Source organism: Macaca thibetana, chromosome 20 (assembly GCF_024542745.1).
Source record: "Macaca thibetana thibetana isolate TM-01 chromosome 20, ASM2454274v1, whole genome shotgun sequence".
In the NCBI taxonomy this organism is placed as follows: Eukaryota; Metazoa; Chordata; class Mammalia; order Primates; family Cercopithecidae; genus Macaca; species Macaca thibetana.
This window is the reverse complement of record NC_065597.1, coordinates 53732668-53750414: the sequence shown is the minus strand read 5'-3', so window position 1 is coordinate 53750414 and position 17747 is coordinate 53732668. Positions and strand designations below refer to the sequence as shown.

At 43.8% G+C, this 17747-nt stretch overlaps 5 protein-coding genes across 16 annotated transcripts in view; 2 read left to right on the top strand and 3 right to left on the bottom strand.

The window, feature by feature from the left end:
• PALB2 (partner and localizer of BRCA2) overlaps positions 1–10504 on the bottom strand; it is a 38281-nt gene extending 27777 nt beyond the window's left edge. For both annotated transcript variants that reach the window (XM_050773822.1, XM_050773823.1), the window contains exons 1-4: positions 10257–10504; positions 7169–7228; positions 6945–7047; positions 3684–5153 (exon numbers count right to left, since the gene is read on the bottom strand). In XM_050773822.1, coding sequence (XP_050629779.1) covers positions 3684–5153; positions 6945–7047; positions 7169–7228; positions 10257–10304 — 1681 coding nt within the window. In that variant the 5' untranslated portion in view covers positions 10305–10504. The remainder of the gene's footprint in view (positions 1–3683; positions 5154–6944; positions 7048–7168; positions 7229–10256) is intronic.
• The window catches only part of NDUFAB1 (NADH:ubiquinone oxidoreductase subunit AB1), a 1133838-nt gene that overhangs the window by 45073 nt on the left and 1071018 nt on the right, over positions 1–17747 (bottom strand). The window lies entirely within an intron of this gene.
• CHP2 (calcineurin like EF-hand protein 2) overlaps positions 1–17747 on the top strand; it is a 256785-nt gene that overhangs the window by 126869 nt on the left and 112169 nt on the right. The gene's annotated exons all lie outside the window — the stretch shown is intronic.
• The window catches only part of EARS2 (glutamyl-tRNA synthetase 2, mitochondrial), a 174499-nt gene that overhangs the window by 104282 nt on the left and 52470 nt on the right, over positions 1–17747 (bottom strand). The gene's annotated exons all lie outside the window — the stretch shown is intronic.
• The window catches only part of DCTN5 (dynactin subunit 5), a 29182-nt gene continuing 21952 nt past the window's right edge, over positions 10518–17747 (top strand). The window contains exons 1-2 of the mRNA XM_050773847.1: positions 10518–10737; positions 12097–12165. Of these exons, the coding sequence (XP_050629804.1) occupies positions 10690–10737; positions 12097–12165 (117 nt within the window). The 5' untranslated portion in view covers positions 10518–10689. The remainder of the gene's footprint in view (positions 10738–12096; positions 12166–17747) is intronic.

The window sequence follows — 17747 nt, the reverse complement described above, 5'->3', positions numbered from 1 at the left end:
GTTCAAGACCAGCCTGACCAACACGGTAAAACCCCGTCTCTACTAAAAATACAAAAAAAAAAAAAAAAAAAAAAATTAGCCAGGTATGGTCGTGGGCGCCTGTAGTCCCAGCTACTCGGGAGCCTGAGGTGGAAGAATGGCGTGAACCCAGGAGGGGGAGCTTGCAGTGAGCTGAGATCGCACCACTGCACTCCAGCCTGGGTGACAGAGCGAGACTCCGTCTCAAAAAAAAAAATTAGCTGGGCTTGGTGGTACACGCCTGTGATCTCAGCTACTCGGGAAGCTGAGGTAGGAGAATCATTTGAACCCAGGAGGTGGAGGCTGCAGTGGGCTGAAATTGCATCAGTACCACTGCACTCCAGCCTGGGCAACAGAGCGAGATTCTGTCTCAAAGAATGAATGAATGAATAAATAAATAAATAAATAAATCCAAACAAAACAAAACAGAGTATGGCCAAAAATGTTAACTGGGAGAAGGGACTGAGGACAAGGCTCAGCTCAACCACTGATTTGCAGCTTAACCTTAGGCAAATCGATTTATTTCATTTTCCCTTTTCTCATTGTCTCTTATAAGAGAAGTGAACTAAAAATATCTACATTTTTTCCTACCTCTAAAACTGTGATTTCAACAGGCTGCCAAAGTATGGTCTACAAAATGCTGGCTCTTGTCACTATGGAAAACTTAGTCTCCTTTTGAAGCAAAGAGTTAATTTATTGCTTTTTGTTTGCTTGTTTCAAGACGAGGTCTCACTCTGTTGCCCAGGCTGGAGTGCAGTGGCGAGATCTTGGCTCACTGCAACCTCTGCCTCCCAGGCTCAAGCAATCCTCCCACATCAGCCTCCTGAGTAGCAATTTACTGCTCTTATTCCAAATGGTATCCCACACCATTCAAAATGTTGCTATATCCTCAATGATGAATGCATAAACAAACTGTGGTATATACATACAATGGAATACTAGTCAGCCATAAAAAGGAACAAAGTACTGATGCATGTTACAACAGAAACGTACCTTAAAAACATTATGCTAAGTGGCCAGGCTCATGACTCACACCTATAATCCCAGCGCTTTGGGAGGCCGAAGGCAGGTGGATCACTTGAGGTCAGGAGTTTGAGGCCAACCTGGGCAACATGGTGAAACCCCATCTCTAGTAAAAATACAAAAATGAGCCAGGTGTGGTGGCAGGAGCCTGTAATCCCAGCTACTCAGGAGGCTGAGGAAAGAGAATCACTTGAACCTGGGAGGCGGAGGTTGCAGTGAGCCGAGATTGTGCCACTGCACTCCAGCCTCGGTAAGAGTGAGACTCTATTTCAAAAACAAACAAGCCCATTATGCTAAGCAGCCAGACACAAAAGGTCACATATTGTATGATTCTATATATATGAAATATCCAGAACAGGGAAATCCATAGAGATAGAATGCAGATTGGTGGTTGTCCATGGAAGGAGTAGGGGGTGAGGGGAGAGGAAATGGGTAGCAGCTGCTTAATGGGTATGGGGTTTAGAGGTGATAGAAATGTTTTAGAATGAGATAGAGGTGGTGGTTGGACAACATTGTAAATGTACTGACTTGTTCACTTAATTTAAAATGGTTAATTTTGTCATGTGAATGTCACCTTGAGAAAAAGTTTTTAAATGTAGCTGCAGGTTACTAAAATGATAGCAGACTATTTCGAACTACTGGCTGGGCCTGGTGGCTCACGCCTGTAATCCCAGCACTTTGGGAGGCCGAGGTGGGCAGATCACCTGAGGTCAGGAGATCAAGACCAGCCTGGCCAATATGGCGAAAACCCGTCTCTACCAAAAATATAAAAATTAGCTTGGTGTGGTGGTGGGTGCCTATAATCTCAGCTACTCATGAGGCTGAGGTGGGAGAATTGCTTGAACCTGGGAGGCAGAGGTTGCAGTGAGCTGAGATAGCACCATTGCACTCCATCCGGGGCAACAAGGGTGAAACTCTGTCTCAACAACAATAAAAAAAAACTACGGTGTAAAAAACAATATTTCTAGATTACTGGATTGCCTACTTTTTGATGACTATGCATTCTTGTTCACTTAAAAGATGAAAAATCACAATTTTTGGATTAGTCATAGCTCATAGACCAAGTCCATGTCCAATGGTACAGAGCAGTTTGCTACCTATTTTTGCACATAAAGTTTTTGTTTGTTTGTTTGTTTGTTTTTTTAAGGAACTTGGCTGTAAAATGCACATAAAGGTGTGTTGGAACACAGTCACAGTTACAAGTTGACTTTGGCTGCTTTGGCACATAGCTGAGTAGTTGAGACAGAGCACAAAGACTAAAATATGTGCTATCTGGCCCTTTCTAGAAAGTATGCTGATCCCTAATTTAGAGCCACAATGAATTACCCCGTTTTTGTGCTCAGTTGATATGATTAAATTCTCAGTAAATAATTAAAAGTTTAAATTACAATGTATCCTTGCTTCCCATCCTCCAAAATCCTGTGTCCCATGGAGGCCTTAGAGACACTGCATTAGATATTTTATCCAAAAAAGTTGCTTAGGACTTTTCATTACGTGATGACTTCTAAAAGAGATAGTCAGTGGACTCTTTCTCTCTCTTTTTTTTCTTTTTGAAAGAGGGTCTTGCTCTATCACCCAGTCTGGAGTGCAGTGGTGCAATCACGGCTCACTGCAGCCTCAACATCCCAGGCTCAAGTGATCCTCCCACCTTAGCCTCTGAAGTAACTGAAACCACAGGCATATACCACCACACCTGGCTAATTTTTCTATATATTTTTGGAGAGATGGGGTTTTGTCATGTTGCCCAAGCTGGTCTCAAACTCCTGGGCTCAAGCAATGCTCCCACCTTGGCCTCCTGAAGTGCTGGGATTACAGGGGTAAACCACCAAGCCCAACATAGTCTAACTCTAGTATACATTCCATTTTACTTCAGAAATACTTTCTGTATTAGCTGTGAAGCTTCTACCCACAGATAAGAATTGTATTGTACCTGAATATGTAATATTACATAAACAACCAATACATTTTCCTTTTCAGTGTTGAACTGTTTCAGCTCTATCAGTGAACTCTGGCACCACACCGCCAGGTTTGAATCCTGGCTCTGTGATTTTAATTAAATTAAGTAAAGTCATTTTAAACTCCCTGTGCTTTAGTTTCCTCACCTGTAAAGTGAGAATGAAAATAGATTTCTACCGCATGTAGGACTGCTGTGATGATTCAATGAGTTAGTATGTGTACAACATTTAGAAAGTGCCAGGCAGGCTGGATACAGTGGCTGGATACAGTGCCAGGCAGGCTGGATACAGTGGCTGGATACAGTGCCAGGCAGGCTGGATACAGTGGGATTATGACTGTAATCCCAGCACTTTGGGAGGCCGTGGTGGGAGGATTGTTTGAGGTCAGGAGTTCAAGATCAGCTTGGGCAACAGGGCAAGACCTCGCCTCTACAAAACATTTAAAAACATTAGCCAGGCATGGTGGTACATGCCAGTAGTCCCAGCTAGTTGGGAGGCTGAGGCAGGAGGAACATTTGAGCCCCGGAGATAGAGGCTGCAGTGAGCCATGATCGCACCATGGCACTCCAGCCTGGACAACACATTCGACCCTGTCCCTTTTTAGAAAAGAAAAAAACAAAAGGAAGTGCCAGGCACGTAGTAATTGTTAGCTGTCATCATCATCATCATCAAACACATCTTGATTACCTTTCACTCGAATAACTGCTTTTTTGTTCTGATATTTATGTGAGGTGACTTCCTCCTTGGACCTGTTAATAACTGATGGGTTGCAAGCTGGCAAAAGTGGTTCACAATGATCTGATGCTGGGGTGCAGGCTGATTTTCTTTTTCCTCTGTATCTTCTACTAGGTGCCTGGGCAACTGCCTTCCTAGACAAGTCATTATCTTCAGTGGGCCCAGCGGGAGAGCTGACTTTAGTTAATGAGAGAAGTTTCTGAGAAGTTCTTGAACTTGGTTGTCCTGTGCATGTGTCAGACATCCTAATTTCACTTTGGTCAGTTTCCTCATTGGAAAGGTTTAAATTTTTACTTGCATCCTTATTTTTATTTTTAAACCCTTTTTTCTTGACATCCAAATGACTCTGAATGACAGCCTCCAGGGCTACTTTTCTCTGGCAATTGGACATGCTTCGTGTTGTTCTAACATAGTATTCTGCAGGAAACAGAAGGCCTTCAAGCATTGTGCAAGAATGTTTTTCTGCAGCAAGAAGAGAGGTTGCTTCCAGGCTAAGACTCTTAGGTTGACTTAGAATCTCGTTTTCCTGAAGATTTTCATTTCTACCATCAAGAGCGTCACCGGGAGACTTTAAAGATTTCTCTGTTTGATTTTGTTCTAAGTTTTGATTTTCATTTGCTGGCAAGTTATCGTGAGTGAGTTCATTTAGAGAACATGAAATATCTGCCTCTAAATTAGAACTTGTGGGCAGTTGGCCACTTTTACTTACAGCTTTGTTTACAACGAGGTTATCTGTAGGGATAGTCACTTTTTTGCCTTGCGCCTCCAAACTTACAGGTGAAGTAAATCTAATGTTTTTTAGGCTGTGAGTAGTAAGTTCACTGCTGCCTTTGGGAGGAATGTGTTCAAGGTGCTGACTACTACTGCTATCTGTTGGAGTCTGTAAAGGAACTGTAGTCGCCCTGGTGAAATCAGGTCTTCTTAGGAGTGTATCCACACCTTTTTCTGGTTGGGCAGTTGGTGGAATGAATATACTGTCTTCATTAGTTTCTGTAACTGGTTCTGGAGAATCTGGAAGTTCAGACTTCAGACTTAAAAGGTGAGTTCTTATTTCAGTTACTGGTGATCTAGTAGGATTTTTGCTACTGGTTTCTTCCTGTTCCTTTAGTCTTTTCCCAGACAGTCTGAGTGAATCAGTGCCAAAGACACAGTCTCTCTCTTGTGAAATCAATGTTCTCTTCTGCTGCTGCTTTCCTCTCCCTGGCAGCTTCTGCTTTTGCTCACCATCAGGGTCACTGACCCTGTGGGGAAAATGTTCTTGGGTGTCATCTGTTCCGTGTATAGGTAATCCTCCTGGGCCATCTCCAGGGTTAAAGGACTCCGGCCCAACATCAAGTGTGACAGATGTCCTTTCTCCAGTTTCTTCATCAAGATGGGTTTTGATGTGTAACTTGTCATAAACACATATTTTATTTTTAGGTTCTGAAGAGAAAAAAAATGTATATAACATATTTTTCTTATAAATAAAACAAAAAATACTCATTTTTATCCTATTATATATAAATACTACTAAACATTTATTTAAGAAAGAATCAATGACATTTCATTCAGGCAGATGAATTTACAGGTGAAATAAATCTATTTTTTAGCCTGTGAGTAGTAAGGTCACTGTTACTTTTAGGTTCAAGGTGTTCAAGGTGCTGACTACTTCTACTATCTGATGGAATATGTAAAGGAACTCTACATACTCCATACTGTACATATTTTTTAAAGTTCTAATTTTTAAAATTCTAACAATCTATGAAATTTTAAGTACATGTAAACAAATAGCATTGTGCTAAAAATGTTTTTTAAACAGAGTATTCTTTATCACACAATCTCTTCTCTTAACTTTTAAATCTCAACTAATTTTTTAGCCCATGTCTTTCTTTCTTTATTTTCCCCCTTGGCCCAAGTAATTTTAATAACACTCCCATTTCAATCACCCTTAATTTTATTATTATAAATTACTTGAATTTATTGACCATTGTTTTTAGAATTTTTTACCTAGAATTTTTCTCTGTTCATATATACTTTTTTTTTTTTTTTTTTTTTGAGACGGACTCTCGCTCTGTCGCCCAGGCTGGAGTGCAGTGGCCGGATCTCAGCTCACTGCAAGCTCCACCTCCCGGGTTTACGCCATTCTCCTGCCTCAGCCTCCCGAGTAGCTGGGACTACAGGCGCCCGCCACCTCGCCCGGCTATTTTTTTGTGTTTTTTAGTAGAGACGGGGTTTCACCATGTTAGCCAGGATGGTCTCGATCTCCTGACCTTGCGATCCGCCCGTCTCGGCCTCCCAAAGTGCTGGGATTACAGACTTGAGCCACCGTGCCCGGCCCATATATACTTAAAGTAAAAAAAAAAAAACTTTTGCTGGGCACGGTAGCTCATGTAAATCCCAGCACTTTGGAAGGCTGAGGCAGGCAGATCATGAGGTCAGGAGATCACGACAATCCTGGCCAACATGGTGAAACCCCGTCTCTACTAAAAATACAAAAATTAGCCAGGTGTGGTGGCACGTGCCTGTAGTCCCAGGTACTCGGAAGGCTGAGTCAGGAGAATTGCTTGAACCCGGGAGGCAGAGGCTGCAGTGAGCCGCGATTGAGCCACTGCACTCCAGCCTGGGTGACAGAGTGAGACTCTATCTCAAAATAAGAACAAAAAACAAAAAAACAAAAAAAACCTCTTTCTAATATTTAAATAATAATTTCTGAAAATTGAGAGGGAAAAAGAACAATAAACAGTCTAACTGAAAGTAGAGTCTATAGAGTAGATTTTATGGCATATGAATTTTATGTTAATTAGAATAATATTGCAGCCGGGCACAGTGGCTCACACGTGTATCCCAGCACTTTGGGAGGCCTAGGTAGACAGATCACTTTAGGCCAGGAGTTCGAGACCAGCCTGGCCAACATGGCGAAACCCTGTCTCTACTGAAAATATAAAAACTGGCCAGGCGTGGTAGTGCATGTGCCTGTAGTCCCAGCTACTCAGGAGGCTGAGGCACAAGAATTGCTTGAGCCTGGGAGGTGGAGGTTGTAGTGGGCCAAGATTATGCCACTACATTCCAGCCTGGGTGACAGAGTGAGACTCTGTCTCAAAAAAATAAAATTAAATTAAAATTAAAGTGTCTATTGCTAGTCACTATCTTCACTCTGTGGGAAAAAGAACAATAGCCAAAATATACCTGGGAAATGAATAATAAAGCAGGCATAAGGGAATGGTGTAGATTTACCTGAGTGGTTTAGCTGCGGTGAGAGCTCCTGCTGGGACAAATAATCTTGTTCTTCTACTGTTTTCTTAATAGAATGCTTAATCTTTTCAGCTCTTTGGGCACGCTAGAGGAAACAAAAACAGCTCCAGAAATATGTTTTCTTTAAAGCTTTATATAAAGAGTCAAGAACAGTTTTTAAATTGTTTGTACTGTAACACCTTGATTTGAGAACATGATTCACTTACCTGAAGGCGGGCTAGTGTCTTGCTGTATTCCCTTTTCAAGAATGCTAATTTCTCCTTTAACTGAAAGAAGAAAAACACCAACAATACTGGGCAAGCAGAAAGGTGAAGTCACAGGGAAGGGATGCAGTGCTTGGTGGGGTCCCCTGGCAAGAGGCAGGGAGTAGCACTGGTCCATGACAATCTACTTGTGGTTCTCAAAAAGCACCAAGCTCTTGACCATTTCAGGATCTTTGTATAACCTGTTCCTATCATCTGGAACATTTCCTTCCTTTGCCAATTCCTACTGACTCCTCAAGCCTTAGCTTAGATTTTCATTTCCCTGGGATAGACTTCTAGGTCCTTCTCCAAATCTAGGTTAGACACTCTATCAGTCCTCTGTACTTTCCTTACCACAGTATTCTCACACTGTGTTCTCTGTTTCTCCCCATCACCCAGTTCCTTGAAGGTAGCAGGGACTGTCATCCTCAGTCACTCAACAAATGAATCTTCTATTTATCAGTTAATGGTCCAGGTATCTCTAGTACCTGGAATAATAAGTGATACCCACTGTGTGTCAATTAGTGTTCCAGATGCTATTCTAGATGCAATTTACATACAGTGAGGGATACACATAATAAATAAGGAAACAGGGAAGATGATTTTACAAGGTAATAAATAACTAGACAGATAAACAGAGTGATATAAGAGAGTTACTGGCCTACTGATAAGGACTACTTTAGTTGCAGTGGTCAGGGAGGCATTTTTGAGGACTATCATTTGAGCCTAAGACCAAATGAGGAAGGAGCTAGTTTTGGGAAGATCAGAGGGAATGGTACCCCAGGCAGAGGGAACCACAAATATAAAAGCTCTGCAGTGGAATAGGCTACATATGTTTGAGGAACACGCAGGCCAGTGAGGTTGGAGCTGTCACTGCTGAATCTCCAACCAGGCATACAGTAGGCATTTAACAAATATTTATTAAATGAATAAGTGAATTGGGCTGAATCAAATTACTGTTCTCTGAAAGTCTAGATTCCCTTGTCTCTCTGGCTTCTTTGGTTCAAAGGATTATCTCAGCAGCAAAGCCAGCCCTGGTTTTTCTGCTTTTTAGGAACTTTTTAGTTATACTCATCTTTCAACCAATAAAACATCAAGATTTCCATCCTCCATACATACCTTTAAAAAAAACAAAAGACCAAAAAAAAAAAAAAAAAAACCTACTCAGCTGGAAGCGGTGGCTCACACCTGTAATCCCAACACTTTGGGAGGTCGAGATGGGTGGATCATTTGAGGTCAGGAGTTCAAGACCAGCATGGCCAACATGGTGAAACCCTGCCTCTATTAAAATACAAAAATAAGCCAGGTGTGGTGGTAGGTACCAGTAGGAGGCTGAAGCAGGAGAATTGCTTGAACCTGGAGGTGAAGGTTGCGGTGGGCCTAGATTGTGCCACTGCACTCCAGCCTGGGCAACAGAACAAGACTCTGTCTAAAAAAAAAAAAAAAAAAAAAAAAAAAAGGCCAGGTGGGATGGATCACGCCTGTCACGCCAGCACTTTGGGAGGCCACGGCGGGCGGATCACCTGAGGTCAAGAGTTCGAAACCAGCCTGGCCAACATGGAGAAACCCCATCTCTACTAAAAATACAAAAATCAGCTGAGCGCGGTGTTGGGCGTCTGTAATCCCAGCTACACAGGAGACTGAGGCAGGAGAATCGCTTGAACCTGAGAGGCGGAGGTTGCAGTGAGCCAAGATCGCACCACTGCACTCCAGCCTGGGCGACAGAGCAAGACTCTGTCTCAAAAAACTAAAACAAACAAACAAAAAAACAAAGTCTATGTGCAAAACATGCTACTTGGAATTTTCTTTCTTTTTTTTTTTTTTTTGAGACAGAGTCTCACTTGGTTGTCCAGCCTGGAGTGCAGCGGTGCGATCTCGGCGGCTCCCTGCAACCTAAGCGTCCCCTGGTTCAAGCGATTCTCGTGCATCAGCCTCTGAGGCCTGAGCCTCTGGGACTACAGGCTGGCGTCACCACACCCGGCTAATTTTTATATTTTTAGTAGAGACGGGGTTTCACTACGTTGCCTAGGCTGGTCTCAAACTCTGAGCTCAAACGATCTGCCCATCCCAGCCTCCCAAAGTGCTGGGATTACAGGCGTGAGCCACGGAGACTGGCCTACCCACCAATCTTATAAATGTCTGGGGATTATCTTGTTTACTTATAAATGATCTTTCTCACCTCCACCAGAAGGTAAGCCAGGATAAGAATAACATCAGCACAAACTGGAAACATACTAAAAGTCTTATCAGTAAAGTACAGTCTAAAGAAGCAAGGACACTTCCAAGGCCAGGCGCAGTGGCAGGTTCCTGCAATCCCAGCTACTCGGGAGGCTGAGGCAAGAGAGTCGCTTGATCCCGGGAGGCGGAGGTTGCAGTGAGCCGAGATCGCACCACTGCACCCCAGCATGGGTGGCAGAGTGAGACTCTGTCTCAAAAAAGAAAAATAGAAAAGAAAAGGAAGAAAAAAGAAAAGAAACTTCCAAACTACAACATGCTGTCTAGAACTTAAAAAAGAAAGGTAAATAAACATGTCCTGACAGGAATGCTAAACAGGGGTATGAAAAACGGAACCTACAGAACCATTCAGATCATACCATTTACGAACACTCCCTTCTCAAAAAAATTACACATAGGACTCCTTTTTGGTGGTTAGGGATACGCCCCTCCTCCACCACACACGCTAACACACGAAAGGACCCGAAAGTACCAGACTTAAAAGATTTACTTGAGGAGGTCCGGCGGGAGAAGTGAAGATTGAGGGTGTGGGACGGGGGAGGAGCAACGGTGTCGATACAGCTTTATCTATAAAGTGTTACACATTGTATTAATGCACTGTTACTGTAATGAGATTTGTTCTTTAAACGCCACCACGTGAGCACCACGCTATTTCCACATTTTCATTTTTTGTGCCCCCTCAGCCCTAAGCGGGGGGGGGGGGGGGGCGTCAGACGATACTGCTGCCCTCGGACTGCCGAGGACACAAAGCTAGACCTAAAACCCTGGGAAAGCGAGGTCAGAGTCCTGCATCCGCCCTTCCCGCACCCCGTGGCACCTTTTCCTTCTCCTCACAGCTGAGGGGCTTCCCGGGAGGCTCTTCCATCGGGCAGGCGACAGAACGAAAAGAGCAGCCGTCGCCGACCCCAGGCCTGCCGACACCGGGACCCAGTTGGCCCTGGGCCGGGGAGGCGCCCCAAGAAAGAATGGGGAGCCCGGGATCGCACCCTCAGCGCGCGATCTGCTGACCCACGCGGGCCAGGCGCGCCCTAATCTCCGGCCAATTAAATCCAACGTTCGACCTGCGCACGCGCAGCCGGAGACGGCCGAGCAGTGGAGCGAGGCCGCCTAAAGGAGAGCCGAGCTGTCGATGACTCCCAGTGGGCCACCTAGAGCGGAAGTGGAGGAGCGGCCGGAAGTAGCCGGAACCTCAGAAAGACTGACCGACTCATTCTGACAGGATCCGGGACTGAGGGAAGGAGGCGGCGGCCATGGAGTTGGGCGAGCTGCTCTACAACAAGTCCGAGTACATCGAGACGGTGCGCGGGTCCAGATATCTGTCCTCCTCTTTTCAAGCCTGCGTCCCTTTGAGGCCTGGTCGGAGTTCCCAATCTGCCCCTACCCCACCCACCCCTGTCCCTTTGGCCGTTAGTCCCGGATTATCTAGCGACGCCCCGTGTACAGTCTGGCTTTGCTGTTTACTCCGCGCATGGCCAGTTTAGGCCTTTTGTATTCCTGATTTTCTCATAGGGATAAAGTGCCTTCAGGAGAATAGGACAAGTCCCATCCTGTTCATATGAATTACAGCTTGAACTTCGGGCCCTTTTACGTTGCCTTTTGTAATGTGGTAACTTGCGCCGAAAACGATTCGGTTCTTTTTTTGGGGGGGAGGGGGGCGGAGACTCTCTGTCGCCCAGGCTGGAGTGCAGTGGCGCGATCTCGGCTCACTACAACCTCCGCCTCCCCGTTCAAGCGATTTTCCTGCCTTAGCCTCCCAAATAGCTGGGATTAAAGGCGCCCGCCACCACGCCCGGCTAATTTTTGTATTTTTTGGTAGAGACGGGGTCACCATGTTGTCCAGGCTGGTCCCTAACTCGACCTCAGGTAATCGACCCGCCTCGGCCTCCCAAAGTGCTGGGATTACAGGCGTGAGCCACCGCACCCTGCCAATTTGGTTCTTTATTATCAGTATACGGTATGTTTGTAAAATCTTGGAAACAGGGCAAGTGGTCAGTTAACGTTACTATTGTTATTTTGGTTTTCTTTGCATTCTGACAACTCTGATATTCATAAAGTCATTATCCTCGTTTTAAGGCCATAAAGCCCAAGTGCGGAAGTGAATGGATTTGAATCCACGTCTGTCTGATGCCACTAAGCTATAGACATTCAAATTCTGAGTTTATTCCTTGAGTCCCTAGTTTCCTTTTATTTTTTTTATTTTTTGAGACAGGGTCTCACTGTATTGCCCAGGCTGGAGTGCAGTGGTACAATCACAGCTCATTGCAGCCTCGGCCTTCCATGCTCAAGCGATCCTCCATCCTCAGCCTTCTGAGGAGCTGGGACTACAGACACGCGCTACCATGCCTGGCTAATTTAAAAAAATTTTTTTTTAGAGAAGGGGGGTCTCACTGTGTTGCCCAGGCTGGTCTTGAACTCCTGGCCTCAAGGGATCCGTCTGCCTCAGCCTCTCAAAGTGCTGAGATTACAGGCGTGAGCCACCACACTCAGCCATAGTTTCCTAATCCATCATTGCTTTTTTGACATCCTGGACTTACTCCATTGTGGACAGCACCCCACTTTATGTTTTTTTCTCTCAAATGTGAGCTTTCTTGATGGAAACCTGTACTCCAGAAACCTATTAAGTTTGCTGTCCCCGGTTTTCTGTTGTTTTCTTTTAGGCATCTGGGAACAAAGTCAGTCGCCAGTCAGTGTTGTGTGGAAGCCAGAACATCGTTCTCAACGGCAAGGTAAGGGACAAAGCCAGCTCCAGGCTGCAAACCTTAGCTTGCTTTCTGCTAATTATCACCATAGCAGGGCAGATAAAATGTTGCCATATCGCCCATTTATTGTTGTACATTTTTAATTCTCTTGTTTTTAAATTTTTTATTCTCTAAGTTGGATATTGGATCTCCTTTTTTTTTTTTTTGAGACAGTCTCACTCTGTCACCCAGGCTGGAGTGCAGTGGCCCCATCTCAGGTCACTGCAACCTCCGCCTCCCAGGTTCAACCAGTTCTCCTGCCTCAGCCTCCCGAGTAGCTGGGATTACAGGCACCTGCCACCAAGCCTGGCTAATATTTTGTATTTTTAGTAGAGACAGGGTTTCACCATGTTGTCCAGGCTGGTTTCGAACTCCTGCCCTCAAGTGATCCACCCATCTCGGTCTCCCAAAGTGCTGGGATTATAGGGGTGAGCCACTGCGCCCAGCCTAAGTTGGATCTCTTGAATGCAAAAAGGTTCAATAAGAGGCAACAGAAAACCTGTTTTCTTTTATGCCAGGAACAAAATACAGTGGTACCTAGAACCAACATTATTTTATGATATTATAGTGTGCATTAAACTACTAGGCACAAAGTGTAATAGGTAATGAAGTATTTGAAGGTAGAAACTAAAGTAATACTTATAAAATTATCTCTTTAGTAAAAATTAATAATTCACTATTAACTGAAACTCTTAAAATGAATGTGACAATTGGAAAAGATATTAAAGTATGAGACAAATATGCAAAGTGGAATCTGAAAGACTGAGAATCTTGTAATCCAAATAAATTACAATAGCAAAGAGACGAGTATAAACTTGGAAGAGAAAATATCACAAGGTATATTTGAGCTTGACAAACAGTGAAGTTCATAGTTGTTTTCCTGCCATCTGGAACACTCAATTTTGAAATTACTTTTTCTGTAAATATTACATCTCTAACTTCCAGAAGGAAAATAGTATCATTATAACCAAGAAATCACAAATATTTTCAGAAGACAATTAGTCTTCATTAAGCCTGTCATACCAAGGAATTAAGTGGAAAAGAAATATAATTTGGTTATTGCTGCTCAGACATACTGTTTCTTTTTGTTTGTTTGTTTGGTTCTTATTTTTTGAGACAGAGTCTTGCTCTGTCACCCAGGTCAGAGTACAGTGGCGGGATCTTGGCTCACTGCAACCTCCACCTCCTGGCGTCAAGTGATTCTCCTGCCTCAGCCTCCCGAGTAGCTGGGATTACAGGCTCCTGCCATCACACCCACCGAATTTTTGTATTTTTGTTTTTTGAGACAGAGTCTCGCTCTGTCGCCCAGGCTGGAGTGCAGTGGTGTGATCTCGGCTCACTACAAGCTCCGCCTCCCAGGTTCACGTCATTCTCCTGCCTCAGCCTCCTGAGTAGCTAGGACTACAGGCACCTGCCACCATGCCCAGCTATTTTTTTGTATTTTTAGTAGAGATGGGGTTTCACTGTGTTAGCCAGGATGGTCTCAATCTCCTGACCTTGTGATCTGCCCACCTTGGCCTCCCAAAGTGCTGGGATTACAGGAGTGAGCCACTGTGCCTGGCCTAATTTTTGTATTTTTAGTAGAGACGGGGTTTCACCATGTTGGCCAGGCTGGTCTTGAACTCCTAATCTCAGATGATCCATCCACGTCACCCTCCCAAAGTGCTGGGATTACAGGCATGAGCCACCGCGCCCGGCCCAAGACTTTTTTTGTTACGGTGAACTATATATAACAAAATTTACCATTTTAACAATTTTTAAAAAAATTTTATTATTTGAGAAAGTCACCCAGGCTGGAGTGAAGTGGTGCCATCTCAGTCGCCACAGCCTCCGCCTCTTGGCTTCAAGGATTCTCATGCCTCAGCCTCCCTGTAGCTGGGACTACAGGTACACGCCACCACACTAGGCTAATTTTTGTATTTTTAGTAGAGACAGGGTTTTGCCACGTTGACCAGTCTGGCCTCAAACTCTTGGCCTCAAGTGATCCACCCGCGTTGGCCTCCCAAAATGCTGGGATTGCAAGCGTGAGCCACTGCACCCAGCCTAAATATATATATATATATATATATATATTTATTTATTTATTTTTTGATACGGAGTTTCCCTCTTGTTGCCCAGGCTGGAATGCAATGGTGCAATCTCGGCTAACCACAACCTCCGCCTCCCAGGTTCAAGTGATTCTCCTGCCTCAGACTCCCCAGCAGCTGGGATTACAGGCATGTGCCACCACACCCAGCTAATTTTATATTTTTAATACAGGCGGAGTTTCTCCACATTGGTCAGGCTGGTCTTGAACTCCTGACCTCAGATGATCTGCCCTCCTCAGCCTCCCAAAGTGCTGGAATTACAGGCGTGAGCCACTGCGCCCAGCCTTAGCAATTTTTAAGTGTACAATTAATTGGCATTAATTACATTCACAATGTTGTGCAACCATCTCCACTATCCATTTCCAAAACTTTTTTCATCACCCCAAATAAAAACTCTACACATTAAGGAATAAATGCCCATCCCTACTTCCTTCCATTGCTGATAGCCTGAATCTACTTTCTGTCTCTATGAATTTGCCTATTCTAGATATTTCATATAAGTGGAATCATATAATATTTGTCCTTTTTGTCTGGCTTATTTCACTTAGCGTAAGGTTTTCAAGGTTCATCCTTGTTAAAGCACATCAGAACTTCATTCCTTTCCATAGTGGAGTAATATTCCATTGTATGTATATACCACATTTCATTATCTGTTCATCTGTTGATAGGCACTTGGATTGTTTCTACCCTTCGGCTATTGTGAATAATGCTGCAGTGAACACTGATGTGCAGGTATCTGTTCCCGTCCCAGTCTTCAGGTTTTTTGAGTATATACCTAGGAGTGTAAATGCTCAATACTTAATTTGGCAATGTTTGGTATATACAAAAGAGTATGATTGCTGGGACAAATGGTGAGTCTGTGTTAAACTTTTTGGGAAACTGCCAAACTTTTTTCCAAAATGGCTACACCATTTTACATTTCCACCAGCATTGTGCAGGGTTCCAATTTCTCCACATCTTTACCAACACTAGTTATTTTCTGGTTTTTTTTTTTTTTTTTTTTTTTGGATTATGGCCATCCAAGGGGGTTTAAAATGGTATCTCCTTGTGGTTTTGATTTGTATTTCCTTAATGATTAATGATGTTGAACATCTTTGAATGTTGCTTATTGGTCATCTGTACATCTTCTTTAGAGAAATGTCTGTTCAGTCCTTTTCCTATTTTTATATTGTGTTGTCTTTTTCTTACTGAGTTCTAGGAGTTCTTTATACATTCTGGATATTAAACCCTTATCAGATATATGATTTGCAAATGCCTTCTTCCTTTCTGTAGATTTTGTGCATCCCCTTGATGCACAAAAGTTTTAAATTTTGAAGTCTGGTTTATCTGTTTTTTCTTTTGTTGCTTGTGTTTTTGGTGTCATATTAAGAATCCAAATTTATGGCCATGAAGATTTACTGCTGTGTTTTCTTCTAACAGTGTTAGTGGTCTTAGTGCTTGTGTTTAGGTCATTGATCCATTTTGAGTTACATTTTTTTTTTTTTCAATGACATGGAGTTTCCCTCTCATTGTCCAGGCAATCTTGGCTCACTGCAACCTCCACCTCCTGGGTTCAAGTGATTCTCCTGCCTCAGCCTCCCGAGTAGCTGGGATTACAGGCATGTGCCATCACGCCTGGCTAATTTTTTTTTTTTTTTTTTTTTTTTGAGACGGAGTCTCGCTCTGTTGCCCAGGCTGGAGTGCAGTGGCCGGCTCTCAGCTCACTGCAAGCTCCGCCTCCTGGGTTCACACCATTCTCCTGCCTCAGCCTCCCGAGTAGCTGGGACTACAGGCATCCACCACCTCGCCTGGCTAGTTTTTTGTATTTTTTTTAGTAGAGACAGGGTTTCACCGTGTTAGCCAGGATGGTCTTGATCTCCTGACCTCGTGATCCGCCCGTCTCGGCCTCCCAAAGTGCTGGGATTACAGGCTTGAGCCACCGCGCCTGGCCACGTCTGGCTAATTTTATATTTTTGGTAGAGATGGGGTTTCTCCATATTGGTCAGGCTGGTCTCAAACTCCCGACCTCAGGTGATCTTCTAGCCTCGGCCTCCCAAAGTGCCAGGATTACAGGCATGAACCACTGTACCCAGCTTGAGTTAATTTTTTTATATGGTTTGAGGTAGGGGTCTAACTTAGTTCTTTTGAATGTAGAAATACAGTTATCCTGGCACCGTTTGTTGAAAATACTATTCTTTCCCTGTTGAATGGTCTTGGCACTCTTCTAGAAAATCAATTGGTCATAGATGAATGGATTTATTTGTGGACTCTCAATTCTGTTTGGTTGGTCTGTATGACTATCTTTATGGAACACTGCACTGTTTTGATTATTATAGCTTTGTAATAAGTTTTCTGTTTTTTTGTTTTTGTTTTTGAGACAGAGTCTCGCTCTGTCACCCAGGCTGGAGTGCAGTGGCATGATCTCAGCTTACTGCAACTTCTGTCTCTCAGGTTCAAGTGATTCTCTTGCCTCAGCCTCCTGAATAGCTGGGATTACAGGCACGTGCCACCATGCTAGAGACCAGGTTTTGCCGTTTTGGTCAGGCTGGTCTCCAACTCCTGACCTCATGTGATCCACCCACCTCGGCCTACCAAAGTAGTGGGATTATAGGTGTGAACCACTGTGCTCGGCCTACTGTAATAAGTTTTTAATCATGAATTATGAGTCTTCCATGTTTGTACTTTTATAAGATTGTTTTGCCTATTGAGGGCTATTTGCTTTTTTTTGGGGGGGGGTGTTGGGGGGGTGGATAGAGTATTGCCCTGTTGCCCAGGCTGGAGTGCAGTGGCAGGATCTTGGCTCACTGCAGCCTCTGCTTCCCAGGTTCAAACAATTGTCCTGCCTCAGCCTCTCCAGTACCTGGGATTACAGGTGCGCACCTCCATGCCTGGCTAATTTTTGTATTTTTAGTAGAGACGGGGTTTTACCATATTGGCCAGGCTGGTCTTGAACTCCTGACCTCAGGTTATCTGCCCGCCTCAGCCTCCCAAAGTGCTGGGATTACAGGCATGAGCCACCATGCCTGGCTGCCTTTTGCTTTTTAAAGATGTTTACTTTGGCAATATTTTGGGTATACAAAAGAATATATGTGACATATATGTTATAAAGCATAAAATTAAATCAACACCAGTGAACCCTATACCCAACTGAAGAATTGGAACATAATCGGTGTACAATAAGTACTATTTTTATGTTCCTCCCCATTCCTATTTTTGCCACCCTCCAAGAGAAAACTGCTGTCCTGATTTTGCGTCTTATAAATTCTATTATTTAAACAAATTTTCCACATATCCCTAAATAATATATATTGTTTAACTTGGTTTCCTGTGATTTATTTTTATTTTAAAAATCTTTATTTTATTTGTTTATTTGTTACTTTTTTTGAGACAGGGTCTCACTTTGTTGCCCAGGTTAGAGTGCAGTGGCACAGTCATAGCTCACTGCAGTCTTGACCTTCCAGGCCAGGCTCAGGCGAACCTCCCACCTCAGCTTCCCAAGTAGCT